The 19859-nt window shown below is 37.0% G+C and overlaps 1 protein-coding gene across 1 annotated transcript; it reads right to left on the reverse strand.

The window, feature by feature from the left end:
* Positions 1-15368: 15368 nt before the first annotated feature.
* On the reverse strand, positions 15369-16304 carry LOC111159504 (olfactory receptor 52J3-like). Its single transcript, XM_022522026.1, is given in 1 exon segment — positions 15369-16304. A coding segment is annotated over 1 exon segment (936 nt).
* Between the last annotated feature and the right edge of the window lie 3555 nt (positions 16305-19859).

The following is a 19859-nucleotide window of genomic DNA, read 5'->3' on the forward strand; positions in this document are numbered from 1 at the left end:
AGAGACTGGTATTCTGTCTTCTTGCTGCGGATTCTGACACCTGCAGAAGAAAATTTGGATGAGAAGTGAAAAGACTTTATCACTCACTATCATTCAGCTATTATCATTCAACCATATTGAACATTGAACAAATAAGTTCAGTTCTTTGGATGACAGTTTGGCCAGAGTGTTCTGGTGAAATTCTGTAATACATGTTGGAATGGCAGAAGCAAACAATCCTGTAGATCTTAACCAGAGGTAAAAAATGAGAAAATTTGGGGATCCCTGCCTTAGCCTTTGTGGAAATGGAAACCATGGAACTGAGAACACTGGTTTTTGTCATTTTTCTTGAGTTCTAGCCTAGGTTGCTTGAAAAACCACCATTAGGTGTTTCTTCTTTACCTAGATGACAACCCAATTTCATTGCAATTTGAAATTCTCCTGGTCCTAATGTCCTAGAAGAAATCTTGTTTCTGTCACTGTGTGTGCATTAGTTTATAATCCTTTGGGAGTTTTCAATATTAACCACAATACTCCTGGTGCTGGGGAGGGAGTTATTTATCTCGGAGGTGCTGGCATTGGTTCTCAAAGAGGTTTGTTAGAATGGTTTTTCTTCCTTATATTAACTCATTCCTTGATCAAAATATTGAACAATCTACTGTTTTTCAGTGCACTAATTGTGGCCCTATGAGGAAATTTGAAGATGGTGGTCACCTTTCATATACAGCCAGCTGAAATTAATTCTCTAAATAATTCATGCTCACTTATTTAGGATAGATTTGTGGAATAAGGAATATGAAATAGACTATTTTTAGGGGGGCTTAAGACAAAGAAGAAAAAGAGAAAGAAGGAGAAAAAAAGAATGTCGAGTTACCAAATTCAAGAAGAATGTAGGATAGTGTATAAAAAAAAAAGTATGGGACGCCTGGGTGGCTCAGTTGGTTGAGCAGCTGCCTTCGGCCCAGGTCATGATCCCGGCGTCCTGGGATTGAGTCCTACATCGGACTCCTTGCTTGGTAGGGAGCCTGCTTCTCCCTCTGCCTCTGCCTGCCATTCTGTCTGCCTGTGCTCGCTCTCTCTCCCTCTCTCGCTCTGACAAATAAATAAATAAAATCTTAAAAAAAAAAAAGTATAATCTGGCTAGTTTGGTCCTACTCTGAAGCTAGATTACCAGAATTATGTTTTTTCTCCCAGTGTTTAAAGATCAACAGATCACTAGACTCCTTGAGCTCTGGATAAACTTGCATATCCTGTTTTGCATGGTAAACTCCCTACTTTTGCTTTTTAATAACTTTACACTATACTGTGAGTGATTAACTGTCCCAAAGCTCCTTTGAGTACAACGCCCGGCTCTTAATACCTCCCTAGTTCTACAGTCTTTCTTGGAGAATTCGTCTTGGGGAATTCAAATCAATTTGACATCTTTTTTTTCTCCCTTTGGTCTCAGTTTCATTAATTGTTCTCTAATATTTTAAAGATTTCACATTTTGTTCCAATCTTTCCATGCCTAAACACTGATCCCAGTTGCTCCCACAAAGAGATTTTCTCAGGTCTGAACCTTTGTACATGCTGGAAAAAAAATCCTTTATGAAGTAGAAGTAGAAGTCTCTACTTCTGTTTTCCTCTGAATGCCAATTTCTTGAAAAAATATTGGATAAGTAGCTGTTTCGTGGTCACATGGAATACTTGTGTATTGTATAAAAAGGAGTTTTTTGGTGCAATAATTCTTATTTGAAAGAAAAAAAATGATAAAAGGACACTGCAATTTCTTTGCCAGTGATTCTGCAACAATACTAATGAGTGAACTATAGTCACGATAGTCATAAATATGGATTAAAGCCATAAACATTGTTGTGAAAATAATTGCTTTGATATTTCTATGTGGTATCTAGGGGTGTGTGGTGGTGGAAATAGTGAAATGTGTGAACACTATTGCTAATACTTATGTGTACAAGTTGCCAGGAATGACAGAAACTGAGAGAGAAAGAGATCTTATAAATTAGATGTATCAGTATTTCCTTACGAATCATTGAGAATGGATAAAGAACATATACATATATACGTATATACATATATATGTATATACGTATATACATATACAATGGAATATTAGCCATTCAAAGGAATGAAATTTTGCCATTTGCAATGACATGGATGGAACTAGAGGGTATTAAGTGGAGCGAAATAAATTGGAAAAAAATACCATGATTTCACTCATGTGTAACTTAAGAAATAAAACGAATGATCATAGGGGAAAAAAGAGAGAGACAAACCAAGTTCTCTTAACTACAGAGAACAAACTGATGGTTACCAGAGGGGAGATGAGTGGGGAAATGGGTTAAATAGGTGATGGGGATTAAGGAGTGCACTTGTGATGAGCACGGGATGATATATGGAAATGTTGAATAACTGTATTGCAGACCTGAAACTAGCATTACCCTGTATGTTAGCTGTTAAACTGGAATTTAAATAAAACTTTAAAAAAATCATTCAGTAGTTGATAGAAGGCAAATATAAATATTATACTTAACTCCACCTACTTGATGATAATGACTTTATCATATTATTTATTATTTATCATATTATCATATTACTTGCCTAGTGTGATGTAGTGATTTATAATTAGAAATACACAGTTGGCCTTCAACCCCTTTCCTGGCACTGGGCTACTAAAATTCTTGGCATTTTCTAAGTGATAAGAGCAATGGGAACATCTTTTCTTGTAATAGTTGGTCCTTTGTCCTCAGTTCCTGAAATAGCTCCAGAGCAATAAAGGTAAAAGGAGTATCCTTTGTTATTCCCAACACCTTTTAACCACAGTGGAGTTTATGTTCATGAGGAGATTTTTGGAAAGCCCCTAGATTAACTACAGAATGGGGCTGGTTGTCAAGGGAATGAAACTTGTGACTCTTGTGTTGGGACTTTCAATCCTATCCCCAGCTTCTGCAGAAAGAGAAGGGCTGGAGATTGACTTAATCACCTATGACCAATGATTTAATCAACCTCACTTATGTTCTGAAGCTTCCAGGAAAGTCACTAAAATACAGGGTCCGGGACCTTCTGGTTTACTGAACAGGTAGAGTTGATGAGAGCGTGGTACACCTGTAAAAGTTAGGCAAGCTCCATACCCCTTCCTATATTGTACGCTATGCAACTCTTACATCTGGATGGAAGTAAGTAAACTGTTTTCCTGAGTTCTGTAGCCATTCATTCTAACAAATTATTGAACTCTGGAAGGAGGCTGTGGGAACCCCTGATTTTGTAGCCAAACTCGACATAAGTTCTGGGTAGTTAAGGAATCCACTACTTTTGGATAACCTAAGGTTAGCCTCTCAGACGGGGGTGGTCTTACAGGACTGAGCCCTTAACCTGAGAAATCCAAAGCTAATTTCAGGTAGATAGTGTCAGAATTGAATTAAATATATAGGACACACAGTTGGTGTCTGCAGAAAAATTGGAGAATTGCTTATGTGGAGCCCCCTACCACGACCACCACATACAGGCACATCTAGTGTGAGAAGTGCTGGAGTGAATGTAGAGAAAAATTATGTGTTTGTTTTCCTTTCACCCAGTATTCAGCAACTAGTTAAAATCAAGGGCTGGAAATCAGAAAGATGACCTGTATACTAATTTTGGATCCCTCATCATTTATGGACTCTTGTTGAAAGAGCCATACCTACTACTCACAGTTTACTCATCTATAAATTAAGGATACTGTCCTCATTTGGCTCAATGTTAAATGAGTTAATATACAGAAGAGAGGAGTGTCTGGAACATTCAAATACACAAAATATGGTAGGTTATAAAAAGCCTGGTGTTTTTGTAAGACAGAAACAGCCTATAGAATATTAAAGAGAGATAAAACAAAACACAGAGAAGTGAAAATTTTTTCATGATAGAAATGAAAACTACAGGGATGACTGGGTGGCTCAGTCAGTTAATCATCTGTCTTCAGCTCAGGTCATGATCCCAGGGTCCTAGAATAGAGTCCTGCATTGGGCTCCCTGCTAAGCCAGCTAGCCTGCTTCTCCCTCTGCCTGCTATTACCCATGTTTGTGCTCACTCTCTCTCTGTCTGACAAATAAATAAATAAAATCTTAAAAAAAGAAAGAAATGAAAACTCTATTGAAAGAGGAAATTTCTAGAGCCTAAGAGCTTTCCTCCAACATCTCCTATATAATATTGGCTATTCCTTCAAGTAGCCACCAAATGGTCACAAGTGAAATAATAAAATGATATCCTAACTAGTTTACAGACTTTTTCTGCAATGAAAAAAAGTCATATGATTTGTTTGAGTACATAGAACAAAAGCAGGAAAAATGAATGCATCTAGATTTCATTAAGTCCAATTTCTATGAAAGACAAAAGGGCATAAGCTTGATCACTCTTAGCTGTTAGAAAGTAATGTAACTTACATCATACAAGGAGCTGTCTAATTCCTACCTACTTAGAGGAAGAAGAAGAAAAGGTGATAATATTTGAAGAAAGAAGGAAAGGTAAAAAAGGAGATTGCGGTGTCCTTTGTCCTTTGCCTGAGGGAAGACTGAGTTGTTGGAATCAGATACTAAATATTTTTAATGCATGTGTTTCTCCTATCTTTCCTCTACTTTTTACATTTTTCAAATACCTACTACATTGCAGGTTACTTCAAAATAATCCTTTTTCATTGTCAATAAACCAGGAAACACTAGAATTAATAAGAAGCTAGTTAATCAGAACCCAGAAAGCTTGGGAATGACCTTTGGTTTCTTGGGATTCAGAAATACAAACTGTGACTTGATTACCTATGAAAATCTTTCAACTCTAAATTACATTAATGCAGGGCCTCATCTTTTTCTAATAAAATATTTTAAACACAGAGACAATGTCGACAGAGGGAAAAAAAAAAAACACCAAGATTTAAAACCCCTATACTGTCAATGTTTACTAAAAGAAACTGCCATTACAACCCCTTATCAGCTACCAGTTCCCAATTTGTAGGGACAAAGACTTACCCGGAATGAGCCAAAGGTTGGCTGGCATGTAATGGGATGGTTGCAACCATGCAACCATCATCAGTCTGTTTCCATCAAAATTTCCGGTACATATGAATGGAAGAGTGGCGGGATATTCTTGAATGCCTGGGTTGATCACAGAGCATTATTATCCTTCTGATATCCCTAGAGTATGATTATTCTCATCCCACTTGGTCATCCCGGTTGGCCAGGAGGTGCTCTGGTTTCTAGAGAATGGAGTCTCCCAGGAATGAGAACTGGATAATATCTGGTCTTGGATCACATTTAGATCAAATTGGCTCTGAGTTCATGAGGGATTCTATAATACAATTTCATTGTGCTTACAAATACAGTTATGCCACCACCGTTACTATTACTACTTTAATGAATGTCAGTCACCTGTTTCCCAAAATTTTATAGTAACTTTCAGATTTGAATGAAAACTGAATACATTTTTTCAGGAACAAAATTTTTCAAGTTTCCTCCATTAACTGACATATTAGATAAGTTACTATTATCACCTCTATCTCTTGATAGCAGTTGAGATTAATTGCAATGACGATGCTTATCCAGTGGCATTAGAGAGCTACTCAAAATTCCCAGATAATAAATTGCATAGAATATTAGCCATAATATGTTTTTCCTTCCAGCTGTCTGGGGAATATATATATATATATATATATATATATATATATATATATACACACACACACACACAGGCACACAGACACACAGACACACACACATATATATGAAATATTTATTTTATATAAAATTATATATGATTTACAAATATGTATAATTAAATATAAAATATTTATAATTAAATATAAAATTATATTTTATATTTATTATACACACACACACACACACACACACACACTAAGATTTCATTTGTTCAACAGAGAAGGAGAGAAAGAGAGAGCACAAGTATGGGGAGGAGCAGAGGAAGAGGGAGAAGCAGGCTCACCACCAAGCAGAGAGTCTGAGACAGGGCCTGATCCCAGGACCCCAGAACCATAATCTGAGTCGAAGGCAGATGCTTAACCAACTGAGCCACCCAGGCACCCTCAGTCTGGGGATATTTTAAATGTAGTCTGTCCTTCTAACTTCAGGATTTTCAGTAGTTCACTCATTTGCCATAGAAAGCCAGTAATTCACTGGTTGTAATACGAGGCTGGCAAACTGCTTTCCTCTAGCAGAGTCCCAGATAACAGAACTGTAAATCATAATGACCAAAATGTGAACATGATTCCCACGTAGATACTTTTTCCTCTGTTACTTTCAGTGTTGTTTAGCTGTGAGCAATTGTCCAGCTTCAGAATCACTCATCCAGCCTCAGTATTTGTGCAAAAATCTATTTGAGAAGAAAACACTTGCAAGCAGAGTCAGTTGTCATCTTCATTCTTTTCCTTTTTCCTCTCAGTTTTCACAACAATCTGTCTATGGGTCGTTTTATCTATTTAGTTAGTCTAGCTCAGTTTCTATGGAATCAAGTCTCATCAATCTTCTGCTCCTTCTAGTACAATAACATAACCCCTGCCATTCCTTCTATACACCTGTGCAAATGTTAAATTATTATAAAAATAATACACCCTCTGTTTTACCCAGAAATATTGAAGATATTTTGTCCATTGTATTTTTTGACTAAGTTTGTCAGATAATAGTTTATATTCATTTATTCTTTTTCATACACCACATTAATATGAATCATCTTAATCTTTTTTTTTAATTTCTATTGAAAGATCACCTGCAAAGAAGCACACCTTCTTCTTGGCCCAGGATTTCCACTACTTGGTATTTACTCAAGAGAAATGAATACTGAGCACGTGGGTGGCTCATTCGATTAAGAATCTATCTTCTCCTCAGGTCATGATCCCAGGGTCCTGGGGCTGCTTGTATGAAGTTCCCTGCTCAGCAGGGAGTCTGTTTCTTCCTCTCCCTCTGCTCATCTCCTCCCTGCTCATGCTCTCTCTCTCTCATGCTCTCCCCCTTCAAATAAATAAATAAAATCTTTAAAAAAGAGAGACAGAGAGAGAAACAAATACATAAGTCACAAGAAGATGTGTTTTATGATTTTTGTAGCAGCTTTTGCATATTGGCAGTTACCTAAAAACCCATAGAAAGGATAATGGATCTAGATCATTCAGTTTGATGATATTTGGTGTGTGCACTGTTGTGTAACCACCATATAAAATAAGATATTGAAAACTTTTACTAGCTCAGAAAGTTTGCTCATGTCTCATTCCAGTCGTTCTCCAATTATGTTCTTTCCCTTCAGGAAATTATTTCCTGATTTTTATCAAAGACAAGCTTTACTTTTTCTTAGATTTCTTTTAAATTGAGTCTCAAGGGATGCCTGGACGGCTCAGTCAGCTAAGCATCTGACAAATAAATAAATAAATCTATCTTTAAATACCTACATACATACATACATAAATTGAGTCACAAAGTATAATTTGGATCCAATTAAGTGAAAAATGTAATGAGGAATTTAAGCAGAGGAATAGAATTAGCAAAAGAAGTGAGTCATGTAAAAATTTGTAGAGATATATACACATTTAGATGTTATTACAGTTCAAAAATTGGATGGAATATTGTGGGAGATGCATTCAGAAGAGACTGGTGTTGGAGTTGAAATTATAGTGTGTGTGTGTGTGTGTGTGTGTGTGTACATATAATGATGAGTTTCAACCTTATTCTTTATAGAAGAGATAGCCTTTGAATGATTATTAACAGCAAATATAGTCATATTTTTAATTGCATTATATTTTATTTACTTTTTCCTAACTATATTAATGAATAATTGGCAAATATAATTGTATATTTTTAAAGTGTACAATGTGATGATTTGATATACATATACATTATGGAATGATTACTAAGATCAAGATAATTAACTCATCCATCACCTCATATAGTTAAATGTGTGTGTGATAAGACTGCTAATGTTCTACTCATAGCAAATTTCAAGTATAAATATCGTATTATTAACAGCTACATGTTGTACATTAGATCCTCAGAACTTATTTATCTTATAACTGAAAGTATGTACCCACTGACATACATCTACTGTTTTCCCCTTCCCCTAGGCCTGATATCCACCATCTATTCTTTGTTTCCATGGACTTTTTTTTTTTTTAAAGATTCTACATATACATGATACCATGCAATATATATCTTTCTCTGTTTGGCTTCATTTAATATAATGCTCTCCAAATTCATTCATGTTGCAAATGGCAGGATTACTTTTTATGGATGTATAATATTCCATTGTACATATTCTTTATCCAATCATCCACTGACAGATTGTTTCCATATCTTGGCTATTGTAAATAATGCTACAATAAACGTGGCAGTACAGATATCTCTTTGAGATATTCTTTTGGTTCCTTTGGACATACACCCAGGACAGTGGGATTGCTGAATCAAAAGGTAGTTTTATTTTTAATTTATTGCAACCTCCAGACTATTTTCTTTCATTTTTTTAAGATTTATTTAATTTTGAGAGAAAAAGAGAGGAAGTGTGTGATCAGAGAGAGAGAGAGAGAATCTCAAGCATACTCTTTGCTGAGTGTGGAACCCATCGCAAGTTTGACCCAGGGCTTGATGTCACAACCCAGATATCACCATATGAGCCAAAGCCAAAAGTCTGATGCTCAATTGACTGAGTTACCCAGGAGCCACAATTATCTGTATGTACACAGCCCTGTGCCTCCAGGATCAACTTACTATCCAGGGAGTAGCCTCCTCAGGAAACCAAAAATGGCCTCAGGACAGCCTTGGAGGAGGGGCCGTAAATTATCCCAGACCCAACCTCCCAAAAGCCTGGGCTGCAGTGGGGTTGTGGCCATGGTTGGAACCTGTCAGCAACACCCCATAGAGGGTCTCCTATGGCTAATACCTGAGAAATGATTTATCCCAGAAGAGATGAGGTGTTCTTTGAGGAAGCAGGAAGCACTTGACTTTTTTTTTTTTTTTTTAAGCACTTGACCTTTTAAGAAACTACTTTAGAGGAGAAAAAGTGGGGGTGGAGATGATTGGAAACGGGTGGGCCAGAGAAAAGTAAATTACAGAAGACATAGCAGATGATTATGAAAGAGGAAGGAGAGGGTCTTTGAGGACCACCATGAGCTCAAAGCCTCTGCCCCGAGGGGACAAAGAGGAGGAGGATTCCAGCAGGCACCTCAGAGCCTGTGCGCCACACTCACCCTTTCACTGCTGGTATCCAGGCCCTGCCATCAGTGGTGTGCTTTAACAGAAAAGAAAGTCCCTCAGACAGCTGATCTTTTTGCCTCCCATCAGTCAGCTGTGACCCTGTCCTCAGTCATGTTACACAGTGTCCTGGCTCCTCTAGAAGACAGGCAGGACTGCACTTGGTACCCTGTGTTCTTACCTGAGTGTCTGATCATTTGCAGAGCAGAAGAGGAGTGGGAATGAATTCCAGATGCCTTGCCCCTCCTTTCCCAAGTCAGAACAGAGGCTTCTCTCTTTGTGTGAGCAAGGTAATTAGGTTGCTGTAACTTCTAAAGCATGGACTCCAATTGGCCAGAACCTCAGAGAGACCAAAACACTAGCAAGTGCAGCTGTCCTGGCCCTAAGGCCAAACCTGTGAGAAGCGCCTGGGCATGGCCCCACCCAAAGGGCCTATTGTCAGCCCAAGGCCAGAGTCAGCCAGACCTGGCTCATGATCTGAGGAGGCTGTCTTCAATACTGCATACAGGCCATCACCAGGTCCTTGTAGGTCTTGCATGCCACATACTTCATCTTCATGAGCAGTTACAAGTGGATAGCCCCCAAGATCCCTCTCCGTTGTCTGATGAGGCCACTCCAGGCCTCCCACAGAGCCAGATCAGTTCATCACTCCATAGCTCAGTAAACTGACACCTTCGTGGGTTTGAATCTCCTGTTTGGTGTTTGATGTCAGCTTTTTGTTTTCTCTGATGTCTTTGTTTACCTTCCTTACCCTTCTGCCTCCCAGCCAGGTCTCTCAGCCTATCTGTGCCACTGTGGGGTGTTTTCAAATCTTTCAATCACAGTTGCCTGGACTCAGGCTGGACAGTTCAGGGGTGAGAGTGAAGATAGGAGACCTGTTTGTCTTGTTTCCTCTTTGTGATGGTTAATACTCATGTATCAGCTTGGCTAGGCTATGTACCCAGATGTTTGATCCCCAGTCCAGAGGTTGCTGTAAAGGCACTTTGTAGATGTGATTCACAAATCAGTAGATTTGAGTAAATTGAGTAGATTGAGTAAAGCAGATTGCCCTCCCTCCCATGGGTAGGCCTCATCCAATCAATGGAAGGGCCTAAGAGAAAAGGACTGAGGCTCCCCAGTGAAGAAGGGGTTCTGCACCCAGACTGCCTTTGAATTTGAGACTGCAACCTCAACTCCTCCCTCGGTCTCCAGCCTGCTAGCCTGCCTTACAGATTCCAGTCTTGCCAGTCTGCACAATCACATGAGTTTTCTCTCTGGAAGATGATAGATGATAGATAGATAGATAGTCCTATTATATTCATATGTATATTCTAGGGGTTCTGTTTCTAGGGAGAATTCTGATATAGATTTTGATACTGAGAGTAGGGTTTCAAGGAAAAGAGTCTTTTTTTTTTTTAACGTATTTATTTATTTATTTGACAGAGAGAGATCACAAGTAGACAGAGAGGCAGGCAGAGGTAGAGGGGGGAAGCAGGCTCCCTGCTCAGCAGAGAGCCTGATGTGGGGCTCGATCCCGGGACCCTGAGACCATGACTTGAGCCGAAGACAGAGGCTTAACCCACTGAGCCACCCCAGGTGCCCCAAGGAAAAGAATCTTAAGGATGACTTTTCTAGATTAGTTTCAAGGTTTCTGGAACAGGTTTTATAATATGATTAGATTTAAAGGTATTAGTGATCCAAAAGGATCCAAAAGGATCTATGGACTTTTACTAGGGCAGTTGGGAAAAAGGAAATAATCGGATGACAAAGTTATTCCCTATTCCTCTTCTTGGTGACTATTCATTAAAATTTTATGATTTATCATCAAGCCTTATTGCTGGTGCTAATATTTAAATTCTTCTGGGATGGAGCACCTGGGTGGCTCAGTGGGTTAAAGCCTCTGCCTTCGGCTCAGGTCATGATCCCAGGGTCCTGGGATCGAGCCCCGCATCGAGCTCTCTGCTCAGCAGGGAGCCTGCTTCCCTTCCTCTCTCTGCCTGCCTCTCTGCCTACTTGTGATCTGTCAAATAAATAAATAAAATCTTTAAAAAAAAAAATTCTTCTGGGATGTGGGGCACCTGTGTGGCTCAGTTGGTTAAGGGTCTGCCTTTATCTCAGGTCATGAACCCAGGATCCTGAAATCAACCCCACATCAGGGGTCCTTGTTCAGTGAGAAGCCTGCTTTTACTTCTCCCTCTGCCTGCTTCTCCCCCTGCTTGTTCTCTCTCTCTCCCTCAAATAAATAAATAAAATCTTTAAAAAAAAATTCTTCTGGAATGTGTTGTTTCCCATGACTTAATATCTTCACTGAGTGGAGCAGTTACTGGGTTTTCAACTTACTCCTCACCATAGTACTAAGTTAAAAAATCAGAGTCCAGGACAAAGGTCTTATATGCTATTATCTTACTGGAGACTCTGATATCAAAACATTTGAATAAGGGACAAGAAAAGTAGGAGGTCCTTGATTATGATGTGTTATGCAGCTGGCTTTTGCTAACTGTGTCTACATGCTCTATCTCATGGGCCCATTCTGTAAACTTTTATCTCGTAATTGATGCTTGCAAGAGAGGAAAGGGGACATTCTTTAACCACTGATACCTACCTGTCATTTGTAAAAGGACCAATCACCCCATTACATTTTCTGATTTATAGTGTTGATTGCTCTGACCCTAGGAAGGGGATTTGTAGCATGGCATAAGGTGCAGCACTATGTGGTTGTACTTGAATTAAATTATTCAGAGTCCATCAAGGGTTTGTCATGTCAGATCAGTTGGAACAAGAGGCACCTTAGACCAGTGGTTTTGGAGGCTGCTTAAGAAGCACTTGATATAGTTTTATTTTCCATGTTTTTAATAATTCTGAACTTTCAATAAATGTGTGAATTTTTGTTTTCCCAAACTAAGTCCTCTGCGTTTCTTAGGCTGAGGCACTTGATTTTCTAGTATTTGCTTATTTGTGTTTAAATTTATATAAGAAACTATTGAGAGAAATTAAGTAAGCATTTACCTTTAAAGAACATTTTAGAAACTGTATCCTACAAGTAAGAACAACAATAATAATAATTATTAATAGTAGTTGTAGTATCTACTGTATGTATGCAAGATTTGGAGTAAAGATCTGATCCACCCAGTAAGTGTGGTAGGAATTAAAGTTAATGAGTCATTAATGAATCAACTTAAAATGTATGGGAAAAGCAGAAAACCCTTCACTATATATGAGGCTTAATAATGGGACCTACAAAATATTCACATCTTTACCAGATTATCAAAATCATGATGCATAGAGAGATACATTTTATGAAATAATGCATTTTTCTTACAATTTTGCATGTCAAATACACTTTTTATGATTATATTTACTAGCAAACATATTTATCCTTATTTATAAATGCCAAAGTACATTATTTTATGGGGAAAAAATAGAGACTCAGTCCATTTAAGAAATAGTCTTTATTCACAAATATTGAATGCTTGCTTATTATGTTTTAGGTATTATTACAGTTACTAGCAATTGAACAAAACAAAGGGATTGAGTAAAGTAGTACTATGAAATTTATATGACTTGCAGAGGTAATGTTATTTGTCCAAATAAATATAAAAAGTTATAGTATAAATGTCCTCTCACATACACTTAGATTATTATAAATGTATTTAACACTTAAAAGAAAACAAGTACTCCATTATTAGGTTATATATGGACATATAACATATTTTAAAATTTAGAATTACCCTTGTATTTTTCAGTGTTAATGTACTCATGAATTAGGTCCATTCTTCTCACCAATAACAAAGTAACGGTAATCATGTATCTGAACATTGCTGATGGAGTGTTGTTTTTGAGGTTTTTGTTTGTTTGTTTGTTTTTTTCCTAAAAAGAGGTGGACAGGTTCACTTCTCAGCACTGTGAGACTCTGGCTATCTGTCATTGTGAGCCCCTAATGCTGCTGGGTTCAGGTATTCTCTTCAAAACTTTGATTCTTTTCCTCTAGCTGGGACATTTATACCTCATTTAACATGATGCAACTTCCCCAGGTAGTCACCTGTCAAGAACCTCGTGTTTTTAACAACTCTTTCATGTAGTTGTGAGAAAATGAAAAGGCACAGCATGGCACCATTTCAGTTATGAATGTACTACAGTTGGTTAAAGAGGAGAAATCTAATTCTCTCTGACTCTACAGCCAAGGTTTTAAATAATGTGGTTAGATTCATATAATGTCTGTGATACCTGACAACATTCTTGAAGAATTAATTTTACTTATACTCTCTGTATATTTTACTCTTATATTGTTTTCTGTGTTATCAAAAGTTTAAGATTGCCTTATGTGAGTGTTTTCTTCAAAACTACCACTCCTAAAGATGCTAGGGTCTTTTATCCCTCCTCCTAAATGAGTTTTTGTAAGGTTTTATAGAATCTGTAGAGCTGAGTTTATTACGTATAAGACAGTATTGTATTGTATTTTCAGTACTTTTCTACTGACTCATTTTTGTCTGTCTTGAATGCACACAAAAATAAATTAGGAGCTGGAAATAAGAAACATATTCCACAGTCAGGCCAATACATATGTTTAGAGTAAGAGCTTCAGTTTTTCTGGAAGTGTTATTATTATTTTTTTTAATCTTTGCATTTAGGTAGAGGTGAAATTTGCAAAACGACCAGAAAGGAGGTGTAAATGTTTCTAATCCATGAAAATATTTTCGGTGTTTGTACTATATTGAAATGTTAAATTGAAAAATTGAAACATATTACTTAATAATGTAAAGAATCACTTCATATTATAGGTACCTTATTTTCATATATTATTATACACTAATTTTTCTTAAATTATTATAAATTCATTTTACTTAATGTGAAATTCACATAACAAATAAGTGAATATCTGTTAGATACTCTTATAAACACATTAAAAAATATATTAAAGCCTTTGTCAAAGTATTTGAGAGGAACTGGGAACAATGAAACTTTAAAATCTAAGAAAATGGGCAGTTAAAGATTCCTGACACTTATGTGTATCATCATATAATTAGATAACTGATCCCTATTTTTGAATTTTAATTAATGGATAAACTACTTGAACCCTGCAGTGATGTAAACTACATTGTTTCTATGGTTTCTATCCACTTGGAGCCTGAAAGTATATTGTTCTGTACACCAGGAGACTAAACAGAACATTGAGACAGCCTCATACAATCAGTTCAAGATATCCCATATATCTACTTACATTATTAACATAGGAGCAAAGAAGTAAAGCAAACTGATTTCTGCTTACCAACCTTCATTGGGAAACAAAAAGTAGTCTTACCCTAAAAACTCTGCCAAACATTCCAGTAAAGCACTAATCAAAGATGACCCTAAAAAAATGTTTTCCAGGTTTTTTATCTACTGTGATATGACATTCATTTCTATTAGAAACATATTATGTTCACAATGGAGTGGTGTTGGTAAACTCTGAGAGTGAAGACTCAATGTAGAGGCTGTACAGATGACTGCCAAAAGTTACAATAACTGCAACAGACAGGATGATTCTGGATTTGAATTTATAGCATCAGTTTTCCTTTGTTAAGAATAAAAATTGTACTCTCAAGCCTCTTTATTTATGTCATCTTTTGGGGGGAGTGGAGGGAAGTGTTAATTATTTTTTAAAACTTTTTGATATATTTCCCTAAGATTATATTCATGAGGTAAAATAAGGGAAATTAGGGAATTTGAATATAAATTTATAAAATGATTTGTACATAATATTCTTGGAAAGAATATTATAGTACTGTTACATACTCTAAGATTTATCTGAACGTTTACCACAGATAATTGGAATAAGCTTAGACTTACTAGTAGACATTTCACACAGAATTCTGTTACATTATATGAACACCAAGTTTAATCAGAGAAACTTGGAAACATTAAATTATAGGGGACCATCTGCAAGTCTTCTGATTTCTCTTTTCCTCAAGAATAATGAACTACCACAGTCAGAGGCTACAGTCCTTCAGCAAAAATAATGAAAACTTAAAAACAAACTTAAATCAGGAATTATTTCCCAAAGCTTGGAATATTTGTTATGGCATATCAGTTTGAGGCTTCAATTACTGTTTTCTCACATGGACAAATACACTGGCAACTGCTTCTCAAGTATTAATATGGAGGTGGCTTTAATGTTGTGACTACAGGCACCTCTTCATCCCTAAAGACCAAGTATAGTGTTCCTTATTTCCCAATAAATACTTGGCTCACACACTCTCTGATTTGTTTGGTCCTTACCCCATAGATGATAGGGTTGAGGGCTGGTGGAAGGACCACATAGATGTTGGCAACAAGAATGTGGACATAAGAGGGTATTTTTTGGCCAAATCTGTGAGTGAGAAAGGAGAAAAGAGAGGGTGTATAGAAAACAAACATGACTGCAGCATGAGAACTGCACGTGCTCAATGTCTTGTGGCAGGCCTCTTGCGATTTGAGGCGGAATACAGCATGGAGGATGTAGCCATAGGAGATTCCAACAAGTACCAGGACAAGAACAAGGAAGGAAGCAACAAAGAGACCATAGATAGCATTGATCTGAATGTTGGCACAAGCCAACTTGGCAATGCCCATGTGCTCACAGTAGGTGTGGGCAATAATGCGGGCATTGCAAAAGGGTAGACGGTGGATTAGGTAGATCATGGGCAGTGTGAGCACGACTGCACTCAGTGCAATCCCTACTCCAATTCCTGACAATACTCGGACTGTCAGGATAGTTGTATAGTGGAGGGGGTAGCAGATGGCTACATAGCGGTCAAAGGCCATAGCCAGCAGAACAGCAGATTCCATTCCAGTGAAGGTGTGTATGAGAAACATCTGGGCCACACAAGTTCCAAAGCCAATTTCATGAGCATTAAACCAAAAGATACCCAACATTCATGGCACTGAGGTTGTAGAGAGGGCCAGGTCTATGGCTGATAGAATGGCAAGAAAGAAGAACATTGGATTCCGGAGGGTTCTTTCTGTCCATATGACTGTCAAGATTGTGACATTGCCAATAAGAGCCATAAAGTAAATACAACAGAATGGCAATGAAATCCAGGCATGGGCAGTCTCAAGCCCTGGGATGCCTAAAAGAAAAAAGGTGGATGGATGGAAGATAGTTATGTTTTGATGGGGCATTCTGGATTTGGCTAGAATAGGAGAAGTAGATATGTATGTCCATTCCTAGAAGAAAAATAAAACACAAAAATAGTTTCAAATTATTTCAAATTAGTTCTTGTTTTATTGTAGTGCAAGAGAAGGCAGTGATATTGTTTCCTAACTGGTTCCTTATACTGGATTTACCAAAAGGAAGATTCCCATTACTGGACACAATTGAATTCAAAGGACACATCATTTATGATGACTACTAGCACAGTCAATGCTTACAGATAATATAACATCTTATGCAGTTCCAATCCAAAATATTCTACAACCTGGTACTTTTTTCATGAGTGAAGAGTGGTATCTGGATTAACACATAATGTAATAACTTCCTAAATTGAGGATGTTGAGGACCAACATAATAAAAGCAAAGACAAAAATGTGTAGCTACATATACACGGCCACAATGACATAGAAAAACACAGATATAAAAGCTATACACATATAATGATACCTTACATGCCAAATGCCTTCAGTGTGTTTTATTTAATCCTAATTTTCATACATTCAAATTTAAAATGTCACCTTCCAAACCAACAGGTCTTCCTCACTAAAGCATTCCGTAAACACTTGTAGATAAACACCATTAAATAAAGCTTCAACAGACAGGCACAGGCATTCAACAAGAACAATTTTAGACCCCAAATATTTCTTACTAGGACAATGTGAATCCCTTTGTTGCTTAGATCATAGTGAGGCATAAGGCATCAAAGAGAACTTGAACAGAAGGCAATAAAGGATTTTACCCCGTTCTACATAAGGGGAACATCTAAAGAAATAGTTGTCAGGTAAGTTGAAATAAAGGTGTTTGAGGGAAGAACTGATCACAGACTAATCTCTCCCAGGTCAGGAATAAATAATAAGGTTTTAACCTTGCTCTGAGCAAATACCTAGAGGATTTTACCCCATCTCTGATAATTCATGTTTAATGGAGAAAATTAGATGAAACAAGGAAAGAGGAGAAAACTTTAGGGAAGCAGTAGGCATGAGGGAAGGAAAAAGGGAAGAAACATGGGAAGCTAGGTGGAAAATAGGAAAGAGGAAATGAGAGAAAGAATGGTAAAAAGTTCAGTCCCTCTCTGAATTTAGGTTAATTGGAGAAAATTTTAAAAAATTGTGGTAAATGTATCTTCTTGAAGATCTTTAGGCATACTGACCAACTGGCTAATCGAGGTGCTCTGAAAGTAGTAAGATGCAGGAGGCCCTCTTAGACTCTTAGTTCCCTGCTGCCTCCTTTGTTGTTTGCTTTTTGAGCCTACTTTCACCTATGGTCCTATCCTAATTTGGATTTTTCTACTGCCATGAAAAGCCATTATCATTACTATCCTGCAGTTGTCAGAGAGAATAGAAATTACTAAATACTAGAAAAATCTCTATGTTTCCTATTACTGAGTAGAAGTTGTCATCAAAGACCTCACTCTTAGTCAGTAGCCTACAGAGCAGAGTCCTGGTGGATGCACGATATTCCCTTACAAAAATTAATTGAAGCCACCCCCCACACACACACACCCCAGCCTTACCTCTGAGCAAAGAGATTTGGGTTAAGGCTCACTTAGATTCCTTGGTCAACATATAACCTATCTCCAGCTGGAATGGGAACTGGAGTCCCTATTATGCCCACCTTAGAGAATAGATTTTGAAACTTCTGGCCTTTTGTCTCCTGAGGGACAGCTCTGAAAATAAACCCGAGCCTTTAGCTCCCTATGGCCTTGGGTTTTAGGACCATGATCTCAAAGTCTCCTTGGAAAGGGGCTGACATTATTTGTTCTCCAGGAAGGAGGGAATGGAAAAGAAGCAGATGAAAGACAAACACACAAAAAGGCAGAGACAGACCCTACCATCAAAATATATACCCATATACATGCACAGAATATACACACAATAAATACTGAGTATATTCAAATGATTGTAAATTTGTATGTGGTCTTTTCAGATATCACTCCTCTCTAAAATCAGGACAAGATATTTCTGATGCATAGGCTTCTTCTTCACACATGCTTATCTTTGTGTAGAAAAAGAAAGTTCCTGATTTCCCAAGTTATTAAATTGTCATCATTGTTCTTAAGAGCTTATCTTGCCTTATTTATTGTTGCTTCTATCTACACATGCAAGGGTCTTACTTAGATGGTTTAAAGTAGTTTTTGTTCCATAACATTTACAAGGCATCCTATATAAATTATGATTACCACCTACTTTACCACACTTACTAAATTTCATGTATCTCTTTGCTGTCTAACATATAAACATCATTTTTCTGTGAATTATATTCTTTCATTCTTTTTCCATAATCATTGGACTATATTTGTTCTTTCTCTCCTCTCCCCTCTGCTCTCCCCTTCTCTTTCCCTTTCTTCTTTTGATTAATAACCATTGTAATAGGTGTGAAGTTGTCTCATTGTGGTTTTGATTAGAGATGTTGAGCATCTTCTTGCGTGTTAATTGGCCATTTGTAGATCTTCCTCAGAGAGGGCTAGTACAGACACCTTAACAATATCAAGTCTTCTAATTCATGACCTGGGATGTCTTCCTGTTTAATTGGTTTCTTTTTTAATTCTTTCAGCAAAGTTTTACAGATTTCAGTGTACAAATCTTTCACTTCCTTGGTTAAGCTTATTCCTAAACACTTTATTTTTTTTGATCCTATTTCAAAACTGTCAAATTGCCATCTGCTTTACCATACTATTTGGGTATTTTATTTTCCATTAATTGGATTATTTTTTAAATTTCCTTTTTAGAATGTTCATTGTTAGTGGATAAAAATGCAACTGAATTTTGTATCCTGAATTTTTATTGAATTTGTTTATTATTTCTAAACTTCATATTTTGGTGGAATGTTCAAGGTTTCTACATATTAGATCATGTCATCTGAGAACAAAGATAATTTTACATTTTCCTTTCCAATTTGGATGCCTTTTCTTTCTTTCTTTTTTCTTTCTTTTTTTTTTTTTTTTAAGTAGGCTCTTTGCAGGTCTTGAACTCAGGGCCCTAGGATCAAGACCTGAGCTGAGATAAAAAATCAGATGCCTAACCAATTGAGCTAACCCAGACATCCCTTCTTTCTCATTTTTAACTGATCTGGCCAAAACTTCCAAAATTATGTTGAATAGAAATAATGAAACTGGGCGTCTTGGTCCTGATCTTAGAGGAAAAACTTTCATTTTTTACCATTGAGCATGTTGTTATCTGTATAAATGTAGGTTTTTCTTTTTTAATATAAGGGTTTGTGGCTATACATTTCCCTCTCCCAAGTGCTGTTTGGAATGTAGTGTTTTCATTTTATTTTTGCAATGTTTTCCAATTGTTCTTGTGATTTCTTTCTTGACCCATTAATAGTTTTGTTTAATTTCTACATATTTGTGGATTTTCCAGTTTTTCCTCTATTGATTTCTAGTTTCATTCTATTATGGAATAAAAATATTCTTTCTCTGATTTCAATCTTTTTATGTTTGTTACATCTTAGCCTCTTGTCTACTCTGGAGAATGTTCCATGTGCAGTTAAGAAACATGTATTTTCTGCAATTGTTGTGTGGG

Source organism: Enhydra lutris, unplaced genomic scaffold, assembly GCF_002288905.1.
Source record: "Enhydra lutris kenyoni isolate GAN:26980312 unplaced genomic scaffold, ASM228890v2 scaffoldscaffold68, whole genome shotgun sequence".
In the NCBI taxonomy this organism is placed as follows: Eukaryota; Metazoa; Chordata; class Mammalia; order Carnivora; family Mustelidae; genus Enhydra; species Enhydra lutris.